The sequence below is a fragment of the Erinaceus europaeus genome, chromosome 1, assembly GCF_950295315.1.
Source record: "Erinaceus europaeus chromosome 1, mEriEur2.1, whole genome shotgun sequence".
Classification (NCBI taxonomy): Eukaryota; Metazoa; Chordata; class Mammalia; order Eulipotyphla; family Erinaceidae; genus Erinaceus; species Erinaceus europaeus.
The window spans coordinates 20,655,570-20,674,987 of record NC_080162.1 but is presented as its reverse complement, the minus strand read 5'-3'; the positions used below and the strand labels follow the sequence as shown (position 1 = coordinate 20,674,987).

General features: G+C 40.0%; 1 protein-coding gene across 3 annotated transcripts in view; it reads right to left on the bottom strand.

Annotated features, from left to right (window-relative positions):
* Nucleotides 1-6,664: 6,664 nt before the first annotated feature.
* SUPV3L1 (Suv3 like RNA helicase) overlaps nucleotides 6,665-19,418 on the bottom strand; it is a 28,376-nt gene continuing 15,622 nt past the window's right edge. For all 3 annotated transcript variants that reach the window (XM_007524153.3, XM_060196899.1, XM_060196913.1), the window contains 7 exons: nucleotides 18,768-18,948; nucleotides 17,363-17,456; nucleotides 15,760-15,979; nucleotides 13,706-13,786; nucleotides 13,177-13,353; nucleotides 8,007-8,155; nucleotides 6,665-7,148 (listed from right to left, as the gene is read on the bottom strand). In XM_007524153.3, coding sequence (XP_007524215.1) covers nucleotides 6,722-7,148; nucleotides 8,007-8,155; nucleotides 13,177-13,353; nucleotides 13,706-13,786; nucleotides 15,760-15,979; nucleotides 17,363-17,456; nucleotides 18,768-18,948 — 1,329 coding nt within the window. In that variant the 3' untranslated portion in view covers nucleotides 6,665-6,721. The remainder of the gene's footprint in view (nucleotides 7,149-8,006; nucleotides 8,156-13,176; nucleotides 13,354-13,705; nucleotides 13,787-15,759; nucleotides 15,980-17,362; nucleotides 17,457-18,767; nucleotides 18,949-19,418) is intronic.

Genomic DNA, 19,418 nt, shown 5'->3' with positions numbered 1-19,418 from the left:
AATCCTTCTGTAATTGCTTCCCCGCTGAACATGGGCGTTGACTGGTCGGTCCATACTCCCAGTCTGCCTCTCTCTTTCCCTAGTAGGGTGGGTCTCTGGGGAAGCTGAGCTCCAGGACACATTGGTGGGGTCTTCAATCCAGGGAAGCCTGGCTAGCATCCTGATGGCATCTGGAACCTGGTTAAAGTCAAAATCCTATTTCAGATTATTTCTCCAGTATTTCTTGTCAGTGTAAAATTGCCTCACTGTACCAAGTGACAGCCTTTTTAGTTAACAGTGGTGACTCAGGCATGTATTTATAGACATTAACTGTTCAGATTTACTTCAAAGCTTTGGAATAGGGGAGAATAGATTGATTCATGAATCCACTGATTTCCCTAAAACATCATTACTTTCAGAAGGTTTGTGGTGGCTATATATAGAATAACTTATCAAAATTATACTCAGTCCTAATTTGAGAAGTTTGGGTGATTTGTGATGATAGTTTTGTATGTTTGTGGTTCATAGCACAAATGACTTAAGATATATATTACTATATATATATATATATATTTCTTGACCTGATTACAGGCACCTGAGGTTTTATAGCAAAGGAGCACCAATTTCACTTTACTTTCCAGGTTCAGAAGATCCATGTCCCTTTTGTAGATTTACTCTCAACCACAAATACAATGTACAAAGCTTTTAAGTTCATCACAATTCCTAACCAGTCCATACTGAACACATTTTATTAAATTCTCCAGATCAAAAGTGATGGGACTGAGTTCAGCAAATAACCCTCAGCCCATGCCTCACACTGCTGTTTAGTTGAATTTATAATGATCCAAAGAGGGTTGGTTTGCAGACAAGGACTTCAAAACCTGTTAGAAAATTGCAAGAGAAAAAAAAAACAGTACTATATTGAACCTTAAGTTATCCCAGAGTCTATAAAAAATAAGAATAGGGCGAAGGACATAGCATAATAGTTATGCAGAGACTGATGCCTGAGGCTCCATGTCCCAGGTTCAGTGCCCCACACCACCACAAACCAGAGTAGTGCTCTGGTAAAAAAAAGAAATAAAAAATAAGAATAAAAATTAAAAGATGTGACAAAGAGAAAGAAAAGGGCAAACTATTTTTTTCCTTTGAAATCTTGATGTGGGCAACAGAGAGAACCAGAGCATCACTCTGGCACATGTGATGCCAGGGATTGAACTCAGGATCTCACACTTGAATCCAACCTCTTATTCACCGCACCACTTCCCATGCCACAAAGGGTTTCTTTATTTTATTTACTATGAGAGTGGTACTGGAGGTGGTGGGGGTATGTGAACCCATCTAGGGCTTCGGGCATGCAGACAGAACCTGTTCTCTGACAGGTCAATCACCTGGACCCAAGATAAACTGGAAAAAGTAGAACAGCTTTGAAAAGCCATGTCCCTTCTCACTTAAATACAATGAGAAAAGATCCACTAGTCAGTTTAGTGCATGAATTTCTTGAAGCGTGTAAGCAAGAATGAAATAGGTCTGCTATGATCACAGAAGAAAGCAAACTCTAGAACTAAATATTGTTGCACCAACACAAATACCATCAAAAAAGCCCTTGAGACATCTCACCAATTCACTCACAGAGAGTAATATAGTCCAAAGCCATCTGTTCAGTCTTTATTTCCATAAAGGCAAAGGTTAGAAGAATAAAGATTGTCATATCAATTAAACAAATTACCATCTGAACTCTGAACTAATGAAGAGAAAGCCAGAAAAAATAACCAGCTTGGAAAACTTAGCTGTTCCTTGATCCAATTTCAACCAAATAGCAAGGGTAGACAGCATAACCGTTATGCAAAGACTCTCATGTCTGAGGCTCCAAGGTCCCAGGTTCGATGCCCTACACCACAAGCCAGAACCAAGCAGTGCCCTGATAAAAATAATAATTAAAAAAACCTGCTAAATTAGTTCTCAGAATGAACTAAGACCTTAATTTACAACCCAAAATGATCCCATACCTTTATGTTAATTCATAAACACTTTCATGTTTACATAGGCATGTTGTCCATCTGTTGCAGGAAAGACCAATCTCCAGAGAAGGCAATGACCTGATGAGAAAAGCTGTACTCAGCTCTAATTACACAAGCTCAAGCTCCCAGGGCCAGGTAGTGGTGCACCTGGCTGAATGCACATATTACAATGCACAAGGACCCAAGTTTGAGTCCCCAGTCCCCACCTGAAGGGGGGAGGCTTCACAAGTGGTGAAGCAGTGCTGCAGGTATCTGTCTCTCTTTCCCTCTCTGTAACCACCTTCCCTCTCAATTTCTGGCTGTGTCTATCCAATAAATAAAATTTTTAAAAAAAACTTAAAAGAAAAAAGAAAGGGGAGTCAGGTAGTAGCGCAGCGGGTTAAGCACACGTGGCACAAAGCTCAAGGACCAGTGTAAGGATCCCGGTTCAAGCCCTCGGCTCCCCATCTGCAGGGGAGTCGCTTCACAGGCTGTGAAGCAGGTGTTCAGGTATCTGTCTTTCTCTCCACCCCTGTCTTCCCCTCCTCTCTCCATTTCTGTCTTATCCAACAACAATGACATCAATTAACAACTGTCGGCATTAAGCCAACCACCCCCTCCATCCTGCATTGCTAATAGTATGGCCTATTTACATAATCATTGTCTTGCCTGAAAGATCCCCATCCATTGATCTATCTTCTTTCTACCTCAAGGCCTGCCCTGCCTGCAGGGTAACATTAATCCCACCAGTTAAAACCATCGTAACAGTTGCTAAGGAAGTTCTGCCTTCCCAGTGTGCCTTTTTCCTTTCTCCACCCCCTTTCCTAGCCATTTCCATTTCTGAGTTGCCACTTCCGGTTTTGTCCTGTAAAAGCCACTTCTGTTTCTGGTTTCTCTCTCTTCCACATCCCGACCTGGAGGAGGTCAGGCGTGCGGGAGGCAGATGCTGGCCATTGCAGGTTTTTAGCTCCATGTGGCTTAACTTGCTGCACTCATGCCCGACTCTGGGGCTCTTGCCTGAATAAAGATTTGTATTGCTACCGCCACTAACTTGGCTCCTGGGTCATCTCTCTCCTGCCCGTGACACAAGCCTGGCAAACAACAACAACTACAACAATAAAAACAACAAGGGCAACAAAAGGGAAAATAAATATTTTTTTAAAAACTTAAAAAAAAAAAAAAGAAAGAAAGCTCAAGCTCCTTCTAGCTGGGTCTCTAACCTGAGCTAAAAAAAACTAGTAGTGGCCATTATGCACACTGCAGTCTGGTCTTTGGGCAAAAAGAAGGCCACACCCTGTATCCAGCATACCTACTGCTACTACTTGTAACTGCTTTCCATATACTACTTCTTTCTAGTTCATCATCAGAATTGCTTCCTATGTTTCTGCTATATCACAGACACTGTAGATACAGCAGTGAATTAGGCTGACAACAATCTCTTCTCTCACAGAGCTGATATTTGTTGGTATGCTTCTAAAACCCCCTTCTGTTTCATTTGGTTTAATCCCCCCTGCTTAACACTGCATTCTATTTACATATCCACTGTATTCTATTTACATAACCACTGCATGGCATTGGTTTAATCCCCACTGGTTCATGATATCTTTTTGCTCTGCCCCCTCTCCTTGTCACACCCTGATCTTCCACCAGTCACTTTTCTCTCCACCCTATGTCACATCCTGTTCACACCCTACTTAGTATATAAAGACAACATTGTTCGTTTTAGTTAGTTGGTAGTTGTTAGTTTAGCTTAGCTTGGTATAGATTGCGCTGCATCCTGCATGAATAAAGAGATACTGTGTACAGCTCAGCCATGAGTCCTGGGCCGTCTGTCTCCCGTCAGTGAAGCTCAGCCCAACATAATGGCGCCCAAACAGGGACTGAAATAAGCCCTGAAACATGGACATCATCATGGGACCTAACCCGCCCATCCACCAGATAAGTAAACTTGGCTACCCATCCGCCATGGGTTGCCTTTCTACTTATGAAAAGGTTTGCCAATGCCTCTACTGTTTCATCATGAGACAGTTTCTCTGTCTTTGGAACATTTTGCTCTGGGCCACACTTCAGTTCCCTGACCGGGAACTTTGGTTTCTTGTGACCCTAATCATAGAGCTTGGGAGATGCATGGAGATTTCTCCTTGGACTTTCTGGATTCCCTCTCCCTTGTTTCCTGAAGAAAAGGACTACATTTTGCTCCGGGCCACAATTTGGTTCTTTATGACCGTGATCGTAGACCTTGAGATATGCATGGAGATTTCCCCTGGGACTTTCTGGACTTCTTCTCGAATGTTTCCCATGGAGAAGGACTACTCTAGTTTGAGGAGCATTCTCCAGTACCCTGGCAGTCCCCAAGAATGGAGACACGTGGTTAGTTCTACTCTCCTGATTGGATTCTTTCTTTGATGGGAAGACACTTTTAAAAATGGGTGCCTGAAGCAATCCAGCAGTAACAGTCAGAAGCACCCTAAATGGAATTTTGAGCTTTTTGGACTAGGATGCCCTCCGGGGACTCTTGATGCTACATGGTGAGATCTGTTTCGTAAGAGAGTGATTTGAATGACTGAATTTTTGTTTGACATTGACTAAAAAAAAAAAAAAATGCTGGACGCAGCCATGATTTCTAGAGACATCCAGAAACAATCCAAAAAATTGTTTTTTCCTCCTTTGATTTCTTTTTTTTACATCTTGGCATAAATCTGAAATGTTTAATCCTCAAAACGGTATGACTTATGGGCGGGGCAGATAGTGCAATGATTATGTTAATTATTCTCATGCCTAAGGCTTCTAACCGTGGTTCTTCTGTTTACCTTTCCACATCTTATTGAGTTTAAACTGTTTAAACAACCTTAAAATCATACTAGAAAGGACCTCCAATTATAATGGAGTTATCAAATATAGTAAACTTCTAATCTGCTACAAGTTTTGTTTGACAAGTAAGTGAATTTCAGCTGTCAAGTCTTCACATGAAAAAGCATCTACTCAAATGAAATTCCTGGAAATCTATTTGGACCCCTGTTCTCTGACATCGCCCACAAGATGGAATGACTACAACGCACCCCCGGAAACCAATGATGTGACCTGACACAACCTGAAGAAACAAATTCACAGACTCCAAAGCTCACTCTACAGAAAAGCGGAATTCTGGTGGCCAACATTCCCCATCAAGACAGACATGCGTTTCATCCCGACATTTTCTTCTGTGGTCATCTGCTTTCGACTGACACGTCCATCGGACTTACTGGTACAGCTCTTAGACACTTTATACAACTTTACAGCAGCTTCCCTTTATGCTGCTGGGTTTCTCAAAGATTGACTGCAGCAATGCATAGACTTTGCAGCCAGAGACTTGGGACTTTATAGGCCATTACCCCTTGCCTGCAGGCTCTGCTCACAGAGGTAGAAAACTCCCCCTCCTTACTAGGTCAAGCCCACAGAGGCATGAAGGCCCTTTGAGGCAAGAGATGCCCAGAGGCATGAAGCACCCCCAGAGGCAATAGATGCCCCCAGAGGCAAGAAATGCCATTTCGCCTGCTAGGCCTTGCCCTTTGAGGCAGGAAACGCCCCCTCAGGCCTCCCCTTGGCATCACACTGGTTATTGCTGCTCTCCTATTTTGTTCCTCCATGTTGTATGCCAGTTCTTTTGAAAATGCCTGTATGATATATGTTTCTGTTCACCCCACACTCCAGATACTATGGCCATTAGTTAAAAAGAAAGGGGGAATTGTTGGTATGCATTCTATTTACATAACCACTGTATTCTATTTACATAACCACTGCATGGCATTGGTTTAATCCCCACTGGTTCATGATATCGTTTTGCTCTGCCCCCTCTCCTTGTCACACCCTGATTTTCACCAGTCACTTCTCTCCACCCTCTCTGTGTCGCATCCTGTTCCCACCCTACTGGGCTAGTATATTTATAAGGACAAGATTGTAGTTTTTAGTTTAGCTTAGCTTGGTATAGATTGTGCTGTGTCCTGCATGAATAAAGAGATACTGCGTACAGCTCAACCATGAGTCCCTGGTCGTCTGTTACCCGCCCGTGAAGCCAGCCCGTTGAAAACAACAGATATTATTTGTTAAGCTTGTTTTTGCTGACCTCTGTATCAAACTATATCCACCACGAAGCAGAAACATTTCTGTCTCACTGCGTATTCCTAGCACCCAGAATTGGGAAAGGAATACAATCAACATTTGTCTAGGAACTCCACTCATGACCCTGGTCAAATTATTCACTAGGCACTGGTCAAACTGTTCACTAAACTGACTGTATTACTATGCAAAGAACTTTTCCATACTTACTGTATTAGTGCTACACTATAAATGGCCATTAAACACAGCTTTTAATAAGACCTATATTATAAGCCTGTATTTTCAATATGTTCAGCAGTTTAGCAGCCTTTAAGAGTCATTTTTTAAAAATTATCTTTATTAGATAAAGCCAGAAATTGAGAGGGCAGGGGAGATAACGAGGGAGAGATAAAGAGAGACACCTGCAGCACTGCTTCACCACTTTCAAAGCTTTTCCCCTGCAGGTGGGAACTGGGGGCTCGAACCCGGGTCCTCGAGCACTGTAACATGGGCACTCAACCAGGTGCACCACCGTCCAGCCCCCTAAGTCATTTTTTTCTAGGCAAAAAAAAAAAAAAAAAAAAAACAGTGAAACACACCCACATTATAGCAAGCAATAAATGCGTATGCAAAACAAAGGATTTTAAAAGATTTTATTTGCAAAAACAAATCTAATTTGAATCAGGTTGCTTCTTCTTTCTTCTTGTTCCTTTTGATGTCTCACATTCTGTTCTTTCATTACCATGATCAGTTTGTCGTGTCAGCCACTCTTTCTCTAGCTGTTTCAACATGTCTGCAGTAAGGAGTCCTTGCTGCACCAATCTGGACGCAAGGGATTTCTCTTTTCCATCAGGGTCGGGTGAGTCACTCCCTAGAGTTTTGGTGATACGCACTTTTCTGGCTTGGCTGCGTAATATTCCTGACAAACGGGACTGGTTCCCTGATGACAAATTATTATCCAGATTCAAGAGCTTACGTGACTCTGAAATTTTAATCAGTTTGGTGATATTGTGTACACCCACTTGAATAATACCATCTAGGTCTTTCTGCAGTTCTCGGATAAGGCTGGCATCTGGAAACATATCTATAAACCGGTAGCTTGAAAAAAAATGAATTATTACATTATAGCAATAGTTCTTACCATAATCACTGGACTAATATAATATCAATGATATAACTACATCTTAGATACAGGTTAATTCCAAACATTGTATTTTTGCAAACTCTCTTTATGCCTGTGCTCAACTATTATTCCCAGTTCAACTAAGGGATGTGTCACTAAAGAGATGTGTTGTCACAAGTATCATAAGTACTTCAACATGTCCCTCCTCAGAGAATCACTAATCTAGAGCAATAGCTCCCCAAATCTCCCAAATGTTAATGTATAAATAATCCCGTGTATACGAGTATATTCTGAGTATTTTGTTAAAATACAAAATTTGACTATATATATATATATATATATATATATATATATATATATATATTTTTTTTTTTTTTTTTTTTTTTTTTCCTTTTTTCCTCATTTTCAGAACACTGTTTAGTTCTGGTTTATGGTGGTGCTAGGGATTGAACCTGGGGCTCTGGAACCCCAGGCACGAGCATCTTTTGGCATAACTATTATGCTCCATACCCAGCCTGACTAGGGCAATATTCTGTCTTCCTAAAAGAATCCTGGACGGCACCAATGCCTTTGATTTAGGGATGACCCTTTGAATAGTAAGAATCTAGTGGATCTTCTTACCTACTTATCTTAACTAGAATCAAAAGAATTTCTTAAGTTATTTTTGGGATGGGTATCAACCAGGTCCAACTACCTTTACAGACAATAAACATATACAGAGCACCCAGCAAATATATGTCTAATTTGAAAGCACAAAAAGACCATTTCTAAAGCTTTGATTTGCTCTAATACTCAAAACTTAAAAGCATATAAAGGAAAAAAAAAAATGGTACCTTAGCCACAGGTAAAGATCCAAGACATCATGGATAGCTTCAAGATCCATGAGGTCTTTAATATTCTTAGGTGGAAGTAATGGCCATTTAATATATCGTCGTAACCACGCATAGGTGAGGGGTTCACTCCTGCTATATTGCCTGGCAAACTGAGAGAAACAAAAGAGTTTGGTAGGAGAACCAGAATTCACTGAAGTTTATGACTAGGAAAAGAGAGGACAATAAATGTTAATTGGTTTTTCTTTCGCTATGCTTTTCTATTTTTTGAAATATTTAATAATTTATATAGGAACTTTGAGAAAGGGATTTTTTTTTTTCCCAAGAACCAGGTCAAATCACTGGCCACTTCCACCAGGAATTCCTCATTAGTCCTACTGTGGGCCTCTGTATAGGGCTTTATCCTCCTCACTACAAATGAGCAATGGTAAGAACTGTTCCACTCTCCAAGGGAGGCTGGATCATCCTAGTTTGCCACTCAAGGAGGACTGGTGGCGTCACGTGTGCAAACTAGAACATATCCAGCAGTGACCATGGACTGTAAGCTTAGACTGACAGAGATATGAAGGATATCTAGGTTCCTGTGCTAAATATGCGTAATGTACATGGGAGCCCAGGACAGATCAATGTTGCAAACAGTTGATTATATTTATATATTTTTTCAAGTTCAGGAGCCATTCTCTGCCCTACCCCAGCTTTCAAGTTCTTTTCTCCACTCTGAAACCATCCTCCAAAATAGTAATCCTAGTCCACCCTCATGTTAGCTATCGAGCAAAGATTTCATCAAGTTCCAGATGCTACTACTATCCCATACAGTAAGGTGTCAGGCTACAAAATTAACATTCAAAAGTCACTGGCATTCCTCTATGAAAACACTAAGTTGGAAGAAGCTGAAATCCAGAAATCAATTCCTTTTACTATAGCAACAAAAACAATAAAATATCTAGGAATAAACCTAACCAAAGAAGTGGAAGACTTGTATACTGAAAATTATGAGTCACTACTCAAGGAAACTGAAAAAGACACAAAGAAAGATATTCCACGTTCATGGGTAGGAAGAATTAACATCATCAAAATGAATATACTACCCAGAGCCATCTACAAATTTAATGCTATCCCCATCAAGATCCCAACCACATTTTTTAGGAGAATAGAACAAATGCTACAAATGTTCATTTGGAACTAGAAAAGACCTAGAATTGCCAAAACAATCTTGAAAAGAAAGAACAGAACCGGAGGCATCACACTCCCAGATCTCAAATTGTATTAGAGGACCACTATCATAAAAACTGCTTGGTACTGGAACATGAATAGACACACTGACCAGTGAAATAGAATTGAGAGCCCAGAAGTAAGCCCCCACACCTATGGACATCTAATCTTTGACAAAGGGGCCCAGAATATTAAATGGGAGAAAGATGAGTCTCTTCAACAAATAGTGTTTGAAAAAATGGGTAAAACTGAACCACTATATTTCACCAAATACAAAAGTAAATTCCAAGTGGATCAAGGACTTGGATGTTAGACCAGAAACTATCAGACACATAGAGGAAAATATTGGCAGAACTCTTTTCTGCATAAATTTTGTTTTTTGTTTTTTTTTTAAATAATTATTTTCTTTTTTAAAAAATTATTAATTTATTTATTCCCTTTTGTTGCCCTTGTTGTTTTATTGCTGTAGTTATTGTTGTTGTCGTTGTTGGATAGGACAGAGAGAAATGGAGAGAGGAGGGGAAGACAGAGAGGAGGAGAGAAAGATAAGACACCTGCAGACCTGCTTCACCGCCTGTGAAGCGACTCCCCTGCAGGTGGGGAGCCGGGGTTCGAACCGGGATCCTTATGCCCGTCCTTGTGCTTTGCGCCACCTGTGCTTAACCTGCTGCACTACAGCCCGACTCCCTCTGCATAAATTTTAAAGGCATCTTCAATGAATCGAATCCAATTACAAAGAAGACTAAGGCAAGCATAAACCTATGGGACTACATCAAATTAAAAAGCTTCTGCACAGCAAAAAAAAAACCACTACCCAAACCAAGAGAGCCCTCACAGAATGGGAGAAGATCTTTACATGCCATACATCAGACAAGAGTTTAATAACCAACATATATAAAGAGCTTGCCAAACTCAACAACAAGACTACAAATAACCCCATCCAGAAATGGGGGGAGGACATGGACAGAATATTCACTACAGAAGAGATCTAAAAGGCTGAGAAACACATGAAAAAATACTCCAAGTCTCTGATTGTCAGAGAAATGCAAATAAAGACAACAATGAGATACCACTTCACTCCTGTGAGACTGTCATACATCAGAAAAAGTAGCGGCAGCAAATGCTGGAGAGGGTGTGAAGTAAAAGGAACCCTCCTGCAGTACTGGTGGGAATGTAAATTGGTCCAGCTTCTGTGGAGAACAGTCTGGAGAACCCTCAGAAGGCTAGAAATGGACCTACCCTATGATCCTGTAATTCCTTTCCTGGGGATATATCCCAAGGAGCTCAACACCCCCATCCAAAAAGATCTGTGTACACATATGTTCTTAGCAGCACAATTTGTAATAGTCAAAACCTGGAAGCAACCCAGGTGTCCAACAACAGATGAGTGGTTGAGCAAGTTGTGGTATATCTATACAATGGAATACTACTCAGCTATGAAAAATGGTGACTTCACCATTTTCAGCCCATCTTGGACGGACCTTGAAAAATTCATGTTAAGCGTAATAAGTCAGAAACAGAAGAATGAATATGGGATGATCTCACTCTCAGGCAGAAGTTGAAAAACAAGATCAGAAGATAAAAACACAAGTAGAACCTGAACTGGAATTGGCGTATTGCACCAAAGTAAAAGACTCTGGGGTGGGTGGGGAGAATACAGGTCCAAGAAGGATGACAGAGGACCTAGTAGGGGTTGTATTGTTATATGGGAAACTGGGAAATGTTATGCATGTGTAAACTACTGCATTTACTGTCGAATGTAAAACATTAATTCCACAAATAAAGAAATTAAAAAAAAAAAGAATATATACAAGGTGGGGGTCGGGTGGTAACACGGCAGGTTAAGCACACATGACACAAAGTGCAAGGACCAGCTTAAGGATCAGTTCGAGCCCTGGCTCCCCACCTGCAGGGGGGTCACTTCACAAGCGGTGAAGCAGGTCTGCAGGTGTCTTTCTCTCCCCCTCTGTCTTCCCCATCTCTCGATTTCTCTCTGTCCTATCCTACAATAATGACAGCAATGACTACAACAATAATAACAGCAACAATAAACAACAAGGGCAACAAAAGAGAAAAAAATGGCCTCCAGGAGCAGTGGATTCGCAGTTCAGGCACTGAGCCCCAGCAATAACCCTGGAGGCGCGCGCGCGCGTGCGTGTGTGTCTGTGTGTGTGTGTGTAAGCTGCTATTAGTAGCTATGTTAGAAGGCTGAGAACAGAGGAATAGCCCAGTTTAGCCTCTCTGTGGTGCTTTACTTCTTGTGCAAAGATAAAAATATGTGGGGCTGGGCGGTGGCGCACCTGGTTGAGGGCACATGTTACAGTTAGCAAGGACCAGGGTTCAAGCCCCCGGTCCCCACCTGCAGGGGGAAGCTTTGCAAGCAGTGAAGCAGGGCTGCACGTGCCTGTCTCTCTCCCACTCTATCACCCCCTTCTCTCTTGATTTCTGGCTGTCTCTATCCAATAAATAAATAAAGATAATAAATGTAAAAAAATATTTAAAAAAATTTTTTAAATGTATAATTTATGTAATTTAAAAATAACCTTAAATTTCATTTAGCGGGCATGGGTAGATAGCATAATGGTTATGCAAACAGACCCTCAAGGCTCCAAAGTCCCAGGTTCAACCCCCTACACCACCATAAGCCAGAGCTGAGCAGTGCTCTGGTTAGTAATAAACAAGCAAAAAAAAAAAAAAGAAAGAAAGAAAGAAAATTCCATTTAGAAATAGAGTCTACAAGATCAGAACTAATTTGTAGAATGCTATGATCTGTAAAATAGATGGCAATAAGACTAAATGAGTAAGGAAAAGATTCAGAGATCTTTGGGTTAGGACCAGGTAGTGGAGCACCTGGTTAAGCACACAAAATCCAGTGCACAAGGACCCAGGTTTGAGCCCCTGGTCCCCACCTCAGGGGGAAAGCTTCACACGTGGTGAAGCAGGGCTACAGCGGTCTCTCTGTTTTTTTCCCACTTTATCTTCCATCCCTTCTCAATTTCTGTCTCTATCCAATAATAAATAAAGGTATTAAAAAAGAAGAAAGAAGAAGGAGAAGAAGATGATCTTCGGGTTTAGCAGGCTGGGACCACTAAGGAGAGCTAGGAGGACACATAAGTACCCAGTAAGGTAAGGGTATTTCAATTGTCTGGAAGTTCAACTTCCAGTGCCCTTTCCTGGTTCCCTTGTTTGAGTAAATCCTATGTTCCTCACAAATCTGTATCACTACCCAAATGAATTCAAAGGAAAAAAAAGGTTGGGACCCTGGCACCATGCATACAAGATAAGTAATTCCTGACTTAATGGCATGGAGTTAGGAAAACAGAATACTGCTGCCAATATTAAAGCTCTTCCAAAAAATGATAACCAAATAACAATAAGAGAAATGTGTACCATGCAAAGATCTCCTTCCTTCAAAATGTATTCAGTTATTTTTCTTTTAGTATAGTCACAAAGACTGCCATACCAGCCCGAACACAAAGCAAAAAGTACCTGTAAGAAAGTGTCACTTTAGGGAGTGGGGCTGTAGGTAGCGCAGCGAGTTAAGCGCACGTGGTGCGACGCACAAGGACTGGCGTAAGGATCCCAGTTTGAGCCCCCGGCTCCCCACCTACAGGGGAGTCGCTTCACAGGTGGTGAAGCAGGTCTGCAGGTGTCTGTCTTTCTCTCCTCCTCTCTATCTTCCCCTCCTCTCTCCATTTCTCTCTGTCCTATCTAATCACGATGACATCAATAACAATAATAATAACTACAACAACAATAAAAAACAAGGGCAACAAAAGGGAAAATAAATATTAAAAAAAGACCGTTAAAAAAAGTGTCACTTTATATTTAAGTTCTCACATTCTATCGCATATTAAAGAGTATCCTTTAGTTGCTTTGTTTTGAATAACAAAGCATTATTTGAGGAAAACCTGAAACATCTCAAAGTATCATACAGATAAAAACAAACAAAAAACCTTACCTGTAACAATGAAGAGCAGACAAAAGGTTGTTTTTTGTTAATGGGGGCTGTGCAAAAAACATATCTTACTCGAAGACTTAATGGAATATGCTGGATCAACTCTGCAGAAAACTTAAAGTCATCCATATTACAAACAAAATACTGCCCATCAACTTGTGAAAAGTCTACAAAAATATCCTGAGGAGAAAAAGATATACTAAGTTACTGATTGTCTAATCAGACATGAGCAAAGTACTTAAGTCTATAAAAGATAATTAATTTTTTCAGACCACAATCATTCTCTAGAAAGGCCTGCTTTATTCATTATTTCCTCAAACCAACAGACTTCTCCCATAGCCTTCCCAATATGAAATACTTAAGAGAAAATACCTTAGAACCAGTTTCAGAAAACTTTGAATGCTTTCCTTTTCAAGGCACATTTCATGAATATCAACTTCACAAAGCATACATTCATTCATGCCCACAAGATTAATTAATAATAACTGACACACCAATAGTTTTAGAGATTTACAAGTAAGTTTCTACTTACAATAAGATTAGAAAGCGTTGTATCAGGAAGATGGTAGGCAAACATTTCAATCTGGTCAGCAGTAGGATGAAGACCAGCTGCCTTTAGTAAAAAGAAAAACAATTAGAAAGGTTTGTTTGTTTGTTTTAAGAAAAGGCTTTCTTAAATTATTTCAAGATAAAATTCTACATTCAGGCCAAGTTTTCAATAAACTAGTTAAAAACCAAGAGTTTGAGTAAAATAAAGCATCATTTTGTCACTATCAATTTAAAAAGTTGATGAAATGACTTAGTAAAACACATACTCATTGAATATGTACTCAGTCTTGTTTATATTTTTAGCTTTATTTCTAAAACTTGTCATGAACTAACTACTGGAAAACAAAACACACACACACATACAAAATGCTTCCTACAGTAAAATAATTTCCAAGTCTCAATTTTTTCCAATCATTTTAACGAAGGCGATACAGCAAACACACACACACCCATGGGAACATGAGAAAAATGTTTGAACTAAAGGCCAGCTACTTATTTAAATTTAAAAAAAAGTCAGTGCAGCTCAGGATGTAGCACAATGGGTAAGGCATTAGACTTTCAAGCATGGGGTTCTGAGTTCAATCCCAACATTATATGTGTCAGGGTGATGCTCTGGTTCTCTCTTCCTCATAAATAAAATTTATATAAGCCAGTGTTTATTCTATTTTTTTTTTTTAATTTATTGATTGATTCATAAAAAATGACAGGAGAGAAAGAACCAGACATCACTCTGGTACATGTGCTGCTGGGGATCGAACCTAGAACCTCATGCTTCAGACTCCAATGCCCCATTTACAGCGCCACCTCCCACACCACCTTATTCTATTTTGTTTACATTCATTTACTCATCCAACTTAAAGAAAAAAATGTTTGTTTACTTACTGACCAGAGAATTGCTGAACTCTGGCTTATGGTGGTGCAAGGGATGAACTTGAAACTTCGGGCACCAGAGTCTGTGCTCTCTCTCTGGGCCAGTCAGTTATTTCTTTAATTATATGTTGCAGTTTTAAGAAGTGCTCACAGGTACGTATAAACAAGAAAGAGAATGGGAGGGGTTGGGCCGTGGTACACCCATACAGGCGCACATGTTACCACACTCAAAGACTGGGGTTCAAACGCCAGGTCCCTGCCTGTATGGGGAAGCTTCATGAGTGGTAAAGCAGTGAGTGCTGCAGGCATCTTTCTCTCTCCTGATACCCCTCTTCCCTCTCAATCTCTATCTAATGCATACATAAAATACAACAACAAAAGTGTATATATGTTTAAGGTGGGGGGAGAATGGAAGGAGACAGAGACCAAGGCAATGCTCAACTCTGGAATACGCAGTTATCCCTTGTGCTATATGGTAATATGCGTGTCTACCAAATAAGCCACTTGCCAGGCCTTTTCATGCAACATAAATTGTAATAATTACTTTGTATAAAAATAGGAATACTTCTGACTCATTACTACACTAACCAAAATTTAGCTTGTCTTTATTGGCCTGAAGTTGTATTGCTTAGTGGTAATTTCTACCCAATACTAAAGACTTACCTCTACATTCAAGCTTCTGATACTTTTTTAATGTGATAGCACAGAGTCGCCTGCCCACCTAAAGCAACTGTCTGCTTAATCCCACCCAGTTTCTGATTCCAGAAAGAACAAAAGGAAATTTAGGTTAACTAGACTGGTTCAATCTGAATCTTGTACAGCATTCTCTGAGACTCTGATGAGTCTCCAATGTAATAAAGTAAGGCTTTCTTTTTCTTATTACTGGGACTTCATTGCTCCAAAGTGACTTTTTTTTTTTTGCTAGATTACAGACACTGACAGAGAGGGGGAAATGCCACCACACCAAAGTTTGCCCCAAGGCAAAGGGGCTAGGCTTGGACCTGGGTCACAAGCATGACAAAGCAGGCACCTTATTAAATAAGCAAACAGGGCTTTCCTGACACAATTTTTAGGACACAAATATTCTCTTGTTTACTTCTGTTTGTAGGTAACTGAGACAAGAATATAGAAGATGAGTGAAGGGTACAGTACCATAGTACATCTTACCTTTATAGGATCCACGGGTCTACTCAAAATTTCCTTTAATAAGTTGAGGTCTTCTCGATTCATTGTTGTAACCTCTCCTTCTTTATATTTCGAACTGAATCTACCAGCTCTGCCAGCAATTTGCAAGGCTTGAGAGGTGGTGATTGGTTCTATCTCTTTCTCTCCCTTTTCATTGATACTGGGCTTTATAAGGGAGTAAAAAATAATTCTTTTTATGCTTCTGAAAAAGAAATAAAAGTGATCTCAAAGACAACTTTATTTAAAAAAAAAAACTTTATTTAGACTAGTACAGAAATGTTAGTTCAGTTCTAGTTTAGAATCACTTGCAAGGAAAAGAAGTTTATTGATAATTCTTTCTTCTCAAATAGCATTTTCAAACAACTGGGTAAATCTAATACTTTACATAGCAATTTTTAATTAATTTAAAATATTTTAAGTATCAAATTGTCTATTTTCAATGTATCAACTATCAGGATGTTAATGAACTATGTGTATACAATTAATTATGTGATAAGCTAATGTACATGCTAAAGCTACAGAAAGTAACATTCAAATTCTTTATTACAGAGGACCAAGAGAAACTGTGAGAGTACAGAGAGACAGAGAGAAGGAGAGGGCGATGAGCACCCGTAGACCTGCTTTGCCATTCATGGAGTGAGCCCCTGCAGATGAGAAGCGGGAGCTTGAACCCAGGTCCTTGCACTTGGTAATATGTGCACTTGACTGGGTGGGCTACCACCCAGCCCTCCGAAATTTTTTAATAAATGACTCAAATAAGGAATTCCTGTTTGCTTTTGAAAGTACAGCTCACCAGGCAGCACGCCTATCTTGCTATGGCACATAACTGAGGTCCAAGTGCCAACACCACATGGGAGTGTCACAGCACTGGGACAGCGGTGGTGAAAAAAAAAAAAAGTTGGCTGCTATAAATTAACTTTTGGGGCCAGCGAGATCTCACCAGACAGGGTACCTGTCTTGTCATGTGCAAGGCTCTGGTTCAAGCCCCCAAAACATGTGGGGAAGCTCAGGTACCGTGGTCTCTCCCTCTCTACTGAAATGACAAAGAAGGGTAGTAAAATCGCATATGCATGATGTCCGAGTTTTATAAAACAAACAAACTTTTGACTTTGATCTGTAAGTGTACAGCTACCTTCACCTTCTGTAAAGAAAGTTTAGACTTTACACATCTATATTGCCACTAAAGACAACGGCTTGCCCCACATGCGTAGCAAGTAGTCACAGATTTACTGAGTGAAAAACAAAACTGAGTGAGTATAAGTGGTATGGAGCAGTACTCAAAAGGCCTAGTATTAGATGACATTCTTCTTTTCACTTCTTCAACAGATAAATTCAGTGAGTGTAAGTGGTAGGGAGCAGCACTCAAAAGGCCTAGTATTAGATGACATTTTTCTTTCACTTCCTCAATAGATAGAAATGTTGATGCCAAGTATAGATCTACACTATGTTTCCATCTAGCAGGTAAAGCAGACACATGCCATCTTCCTAACTCAAAAGAACACAGTCATCTAATGCCAACCAGGAAGAACTATTTATTGCCATCTAGCCCGCTAACATCCATGATGACTAAAAACGTATTACTTACAAATTAAGTCCCATGCCAATCGCATCTGTAGCAACCAGGATTTTACATGGATCATCAGGGTCATTAAACTTTTTTGCCTGAGCAAGTTTGGTCCCTAAAATAAAAGCAGTTTATATATATTAAAACAGCATACTTCTACTACTCCCACCAAATATTCAATGGAAATCTGTACTTCCTATTTATTCCATTTTATGAATAAGATTCTTATTTCTCAATCTTATTTCTTTAACAGCAATAGAATTCCCAACTAGCCTTACCATCTCAGAAAACATACACACACACACACACACACACACACACACACACACCTTTTTTGGAGTCATTGGGGCTTTCTACGCCAGACCAACTTTTCAGATTGAAAGAGACAGAGAAAGAGAAAGAGAGAAAGATACCACAGCACTGAAGCTTTAACAATGCAGTGGGGGCTGGGTTCAAACTTGGGTTCCATGTACGGTGAAGCACAAACATGATTCAGGTGCATTATACTGCCAGCCCAAAATTTATTTCTTTACATACTTTAAATGACACAGAGAGAACTAGAATTGGGCGGGGGTAGATAGCATAATGGTTGTGCAATGCCTGAAGCTCCAAAGTTCCAGATTCAATCCCCCGCACCATAAACCAGAGCTGATCAGTGTTCTGGTAAAGAGAGAGAGAGAGAAAGAGAGAGAGAGAGAGAGAGAGAACTAGAGAACTAGAACTCACTGAGATATACACAATGCAAGAGTCAAATTTAGGACCTAAGACATGTAAATCCTATGCTGTACCACTAAACTGATCTACCTTTCTGGATGCAGAGGAAACTTCACAGATTTTAGTACTACAACTTAAAAAATACCCAAGTTCACATTTTAACAAGATTTCTGCAAGAAAATTGTATTTTCCCTTCCCCTCCCCTTTTTTTTCTTAATTGTAATTACCACTATAGTAATCTCTGGGGTTCAGTGTCCCTAAGATGAATCCACCACCTAGACAGCCTTTTTTCCAATTTTTTTTTTCTTTTCTTTTGTATTTGATTAGGAAGAGAGAAACCAATAGGGGAGGGGAAAGTAGAAAGGGAGAAAGAGATCCTTTACCGCTCCACTCATGAAGCTTCCCTTCTGTAGGTGGGGTCAAGGGCTTGAACCTTGGTCCTTGTTCATGGTAACGTGAGCTTACATAGCTGTCCCACTGCCCAGTCCCTGTATTAAATTTTCTTAAGCTCAACATTAAAAATATAGCCTAATGCTAGCATAAATGGTAAGAGCTATATTTAAAATACTTTTATTCCCACAAAGATAAACTAGGAAAATATTTGCATAACCTGTAACAAATCATTACTGTATCAAAGTTTTACTTTTTCTATAGACCTCAACATAAGTGGCAAAAATAAGACATTTCATATGTGATGAAAGTCAGTAATTACCAGGTGGGAGACTGCCATATATAACAGCGGACTGCAATCCCCGGATTTCAATCTGTCGACTCACAGAATAAATATCATTCTTGTTAAAACAGACAATGCAGTCCCCTGGCTGAAGGTTGTCTAGAGATTCTAGTGCATGGTCCAACACAGAAATGGGGGTAAGCCTTTCATAGTTTCGAACCTACAAGAAAGTCATGACAGTGTAAAATAACACAGGCAACTTTTTGTGACTAATTACTAAGTGAAAAACTTGCAAGGTAATCAAGAGTAGCTGAAAAATCAACCATTTTTAGAATTACCAATAATTTTTCTTTTTCCTTTTTTTTTTTAAACCAGAGCACTGATCAGCTCTGACTTATGGTGGTATGAGGGATTGAATCTGGGACTATGGAGCCTCAGGCATGAGAGTCTCTTGCATAACCATTATGCTATCTACCCCCGTTCATTCCCCCTGCCCCAAGGGACAGTACGGGGAAAACTCTATTCTGATGATACACACACACACACACACACACACACACACACACACACACAGAGAGAGAGAGAGAGAAAGAGAGAGAGAGAGAGAACTCCATAAAGAAAATAAAAAGTAGGTATAAAGGGGAAAAAATTACTTCTCACTCTAGGAATCTGAGAAAGGTATAAAAAAAT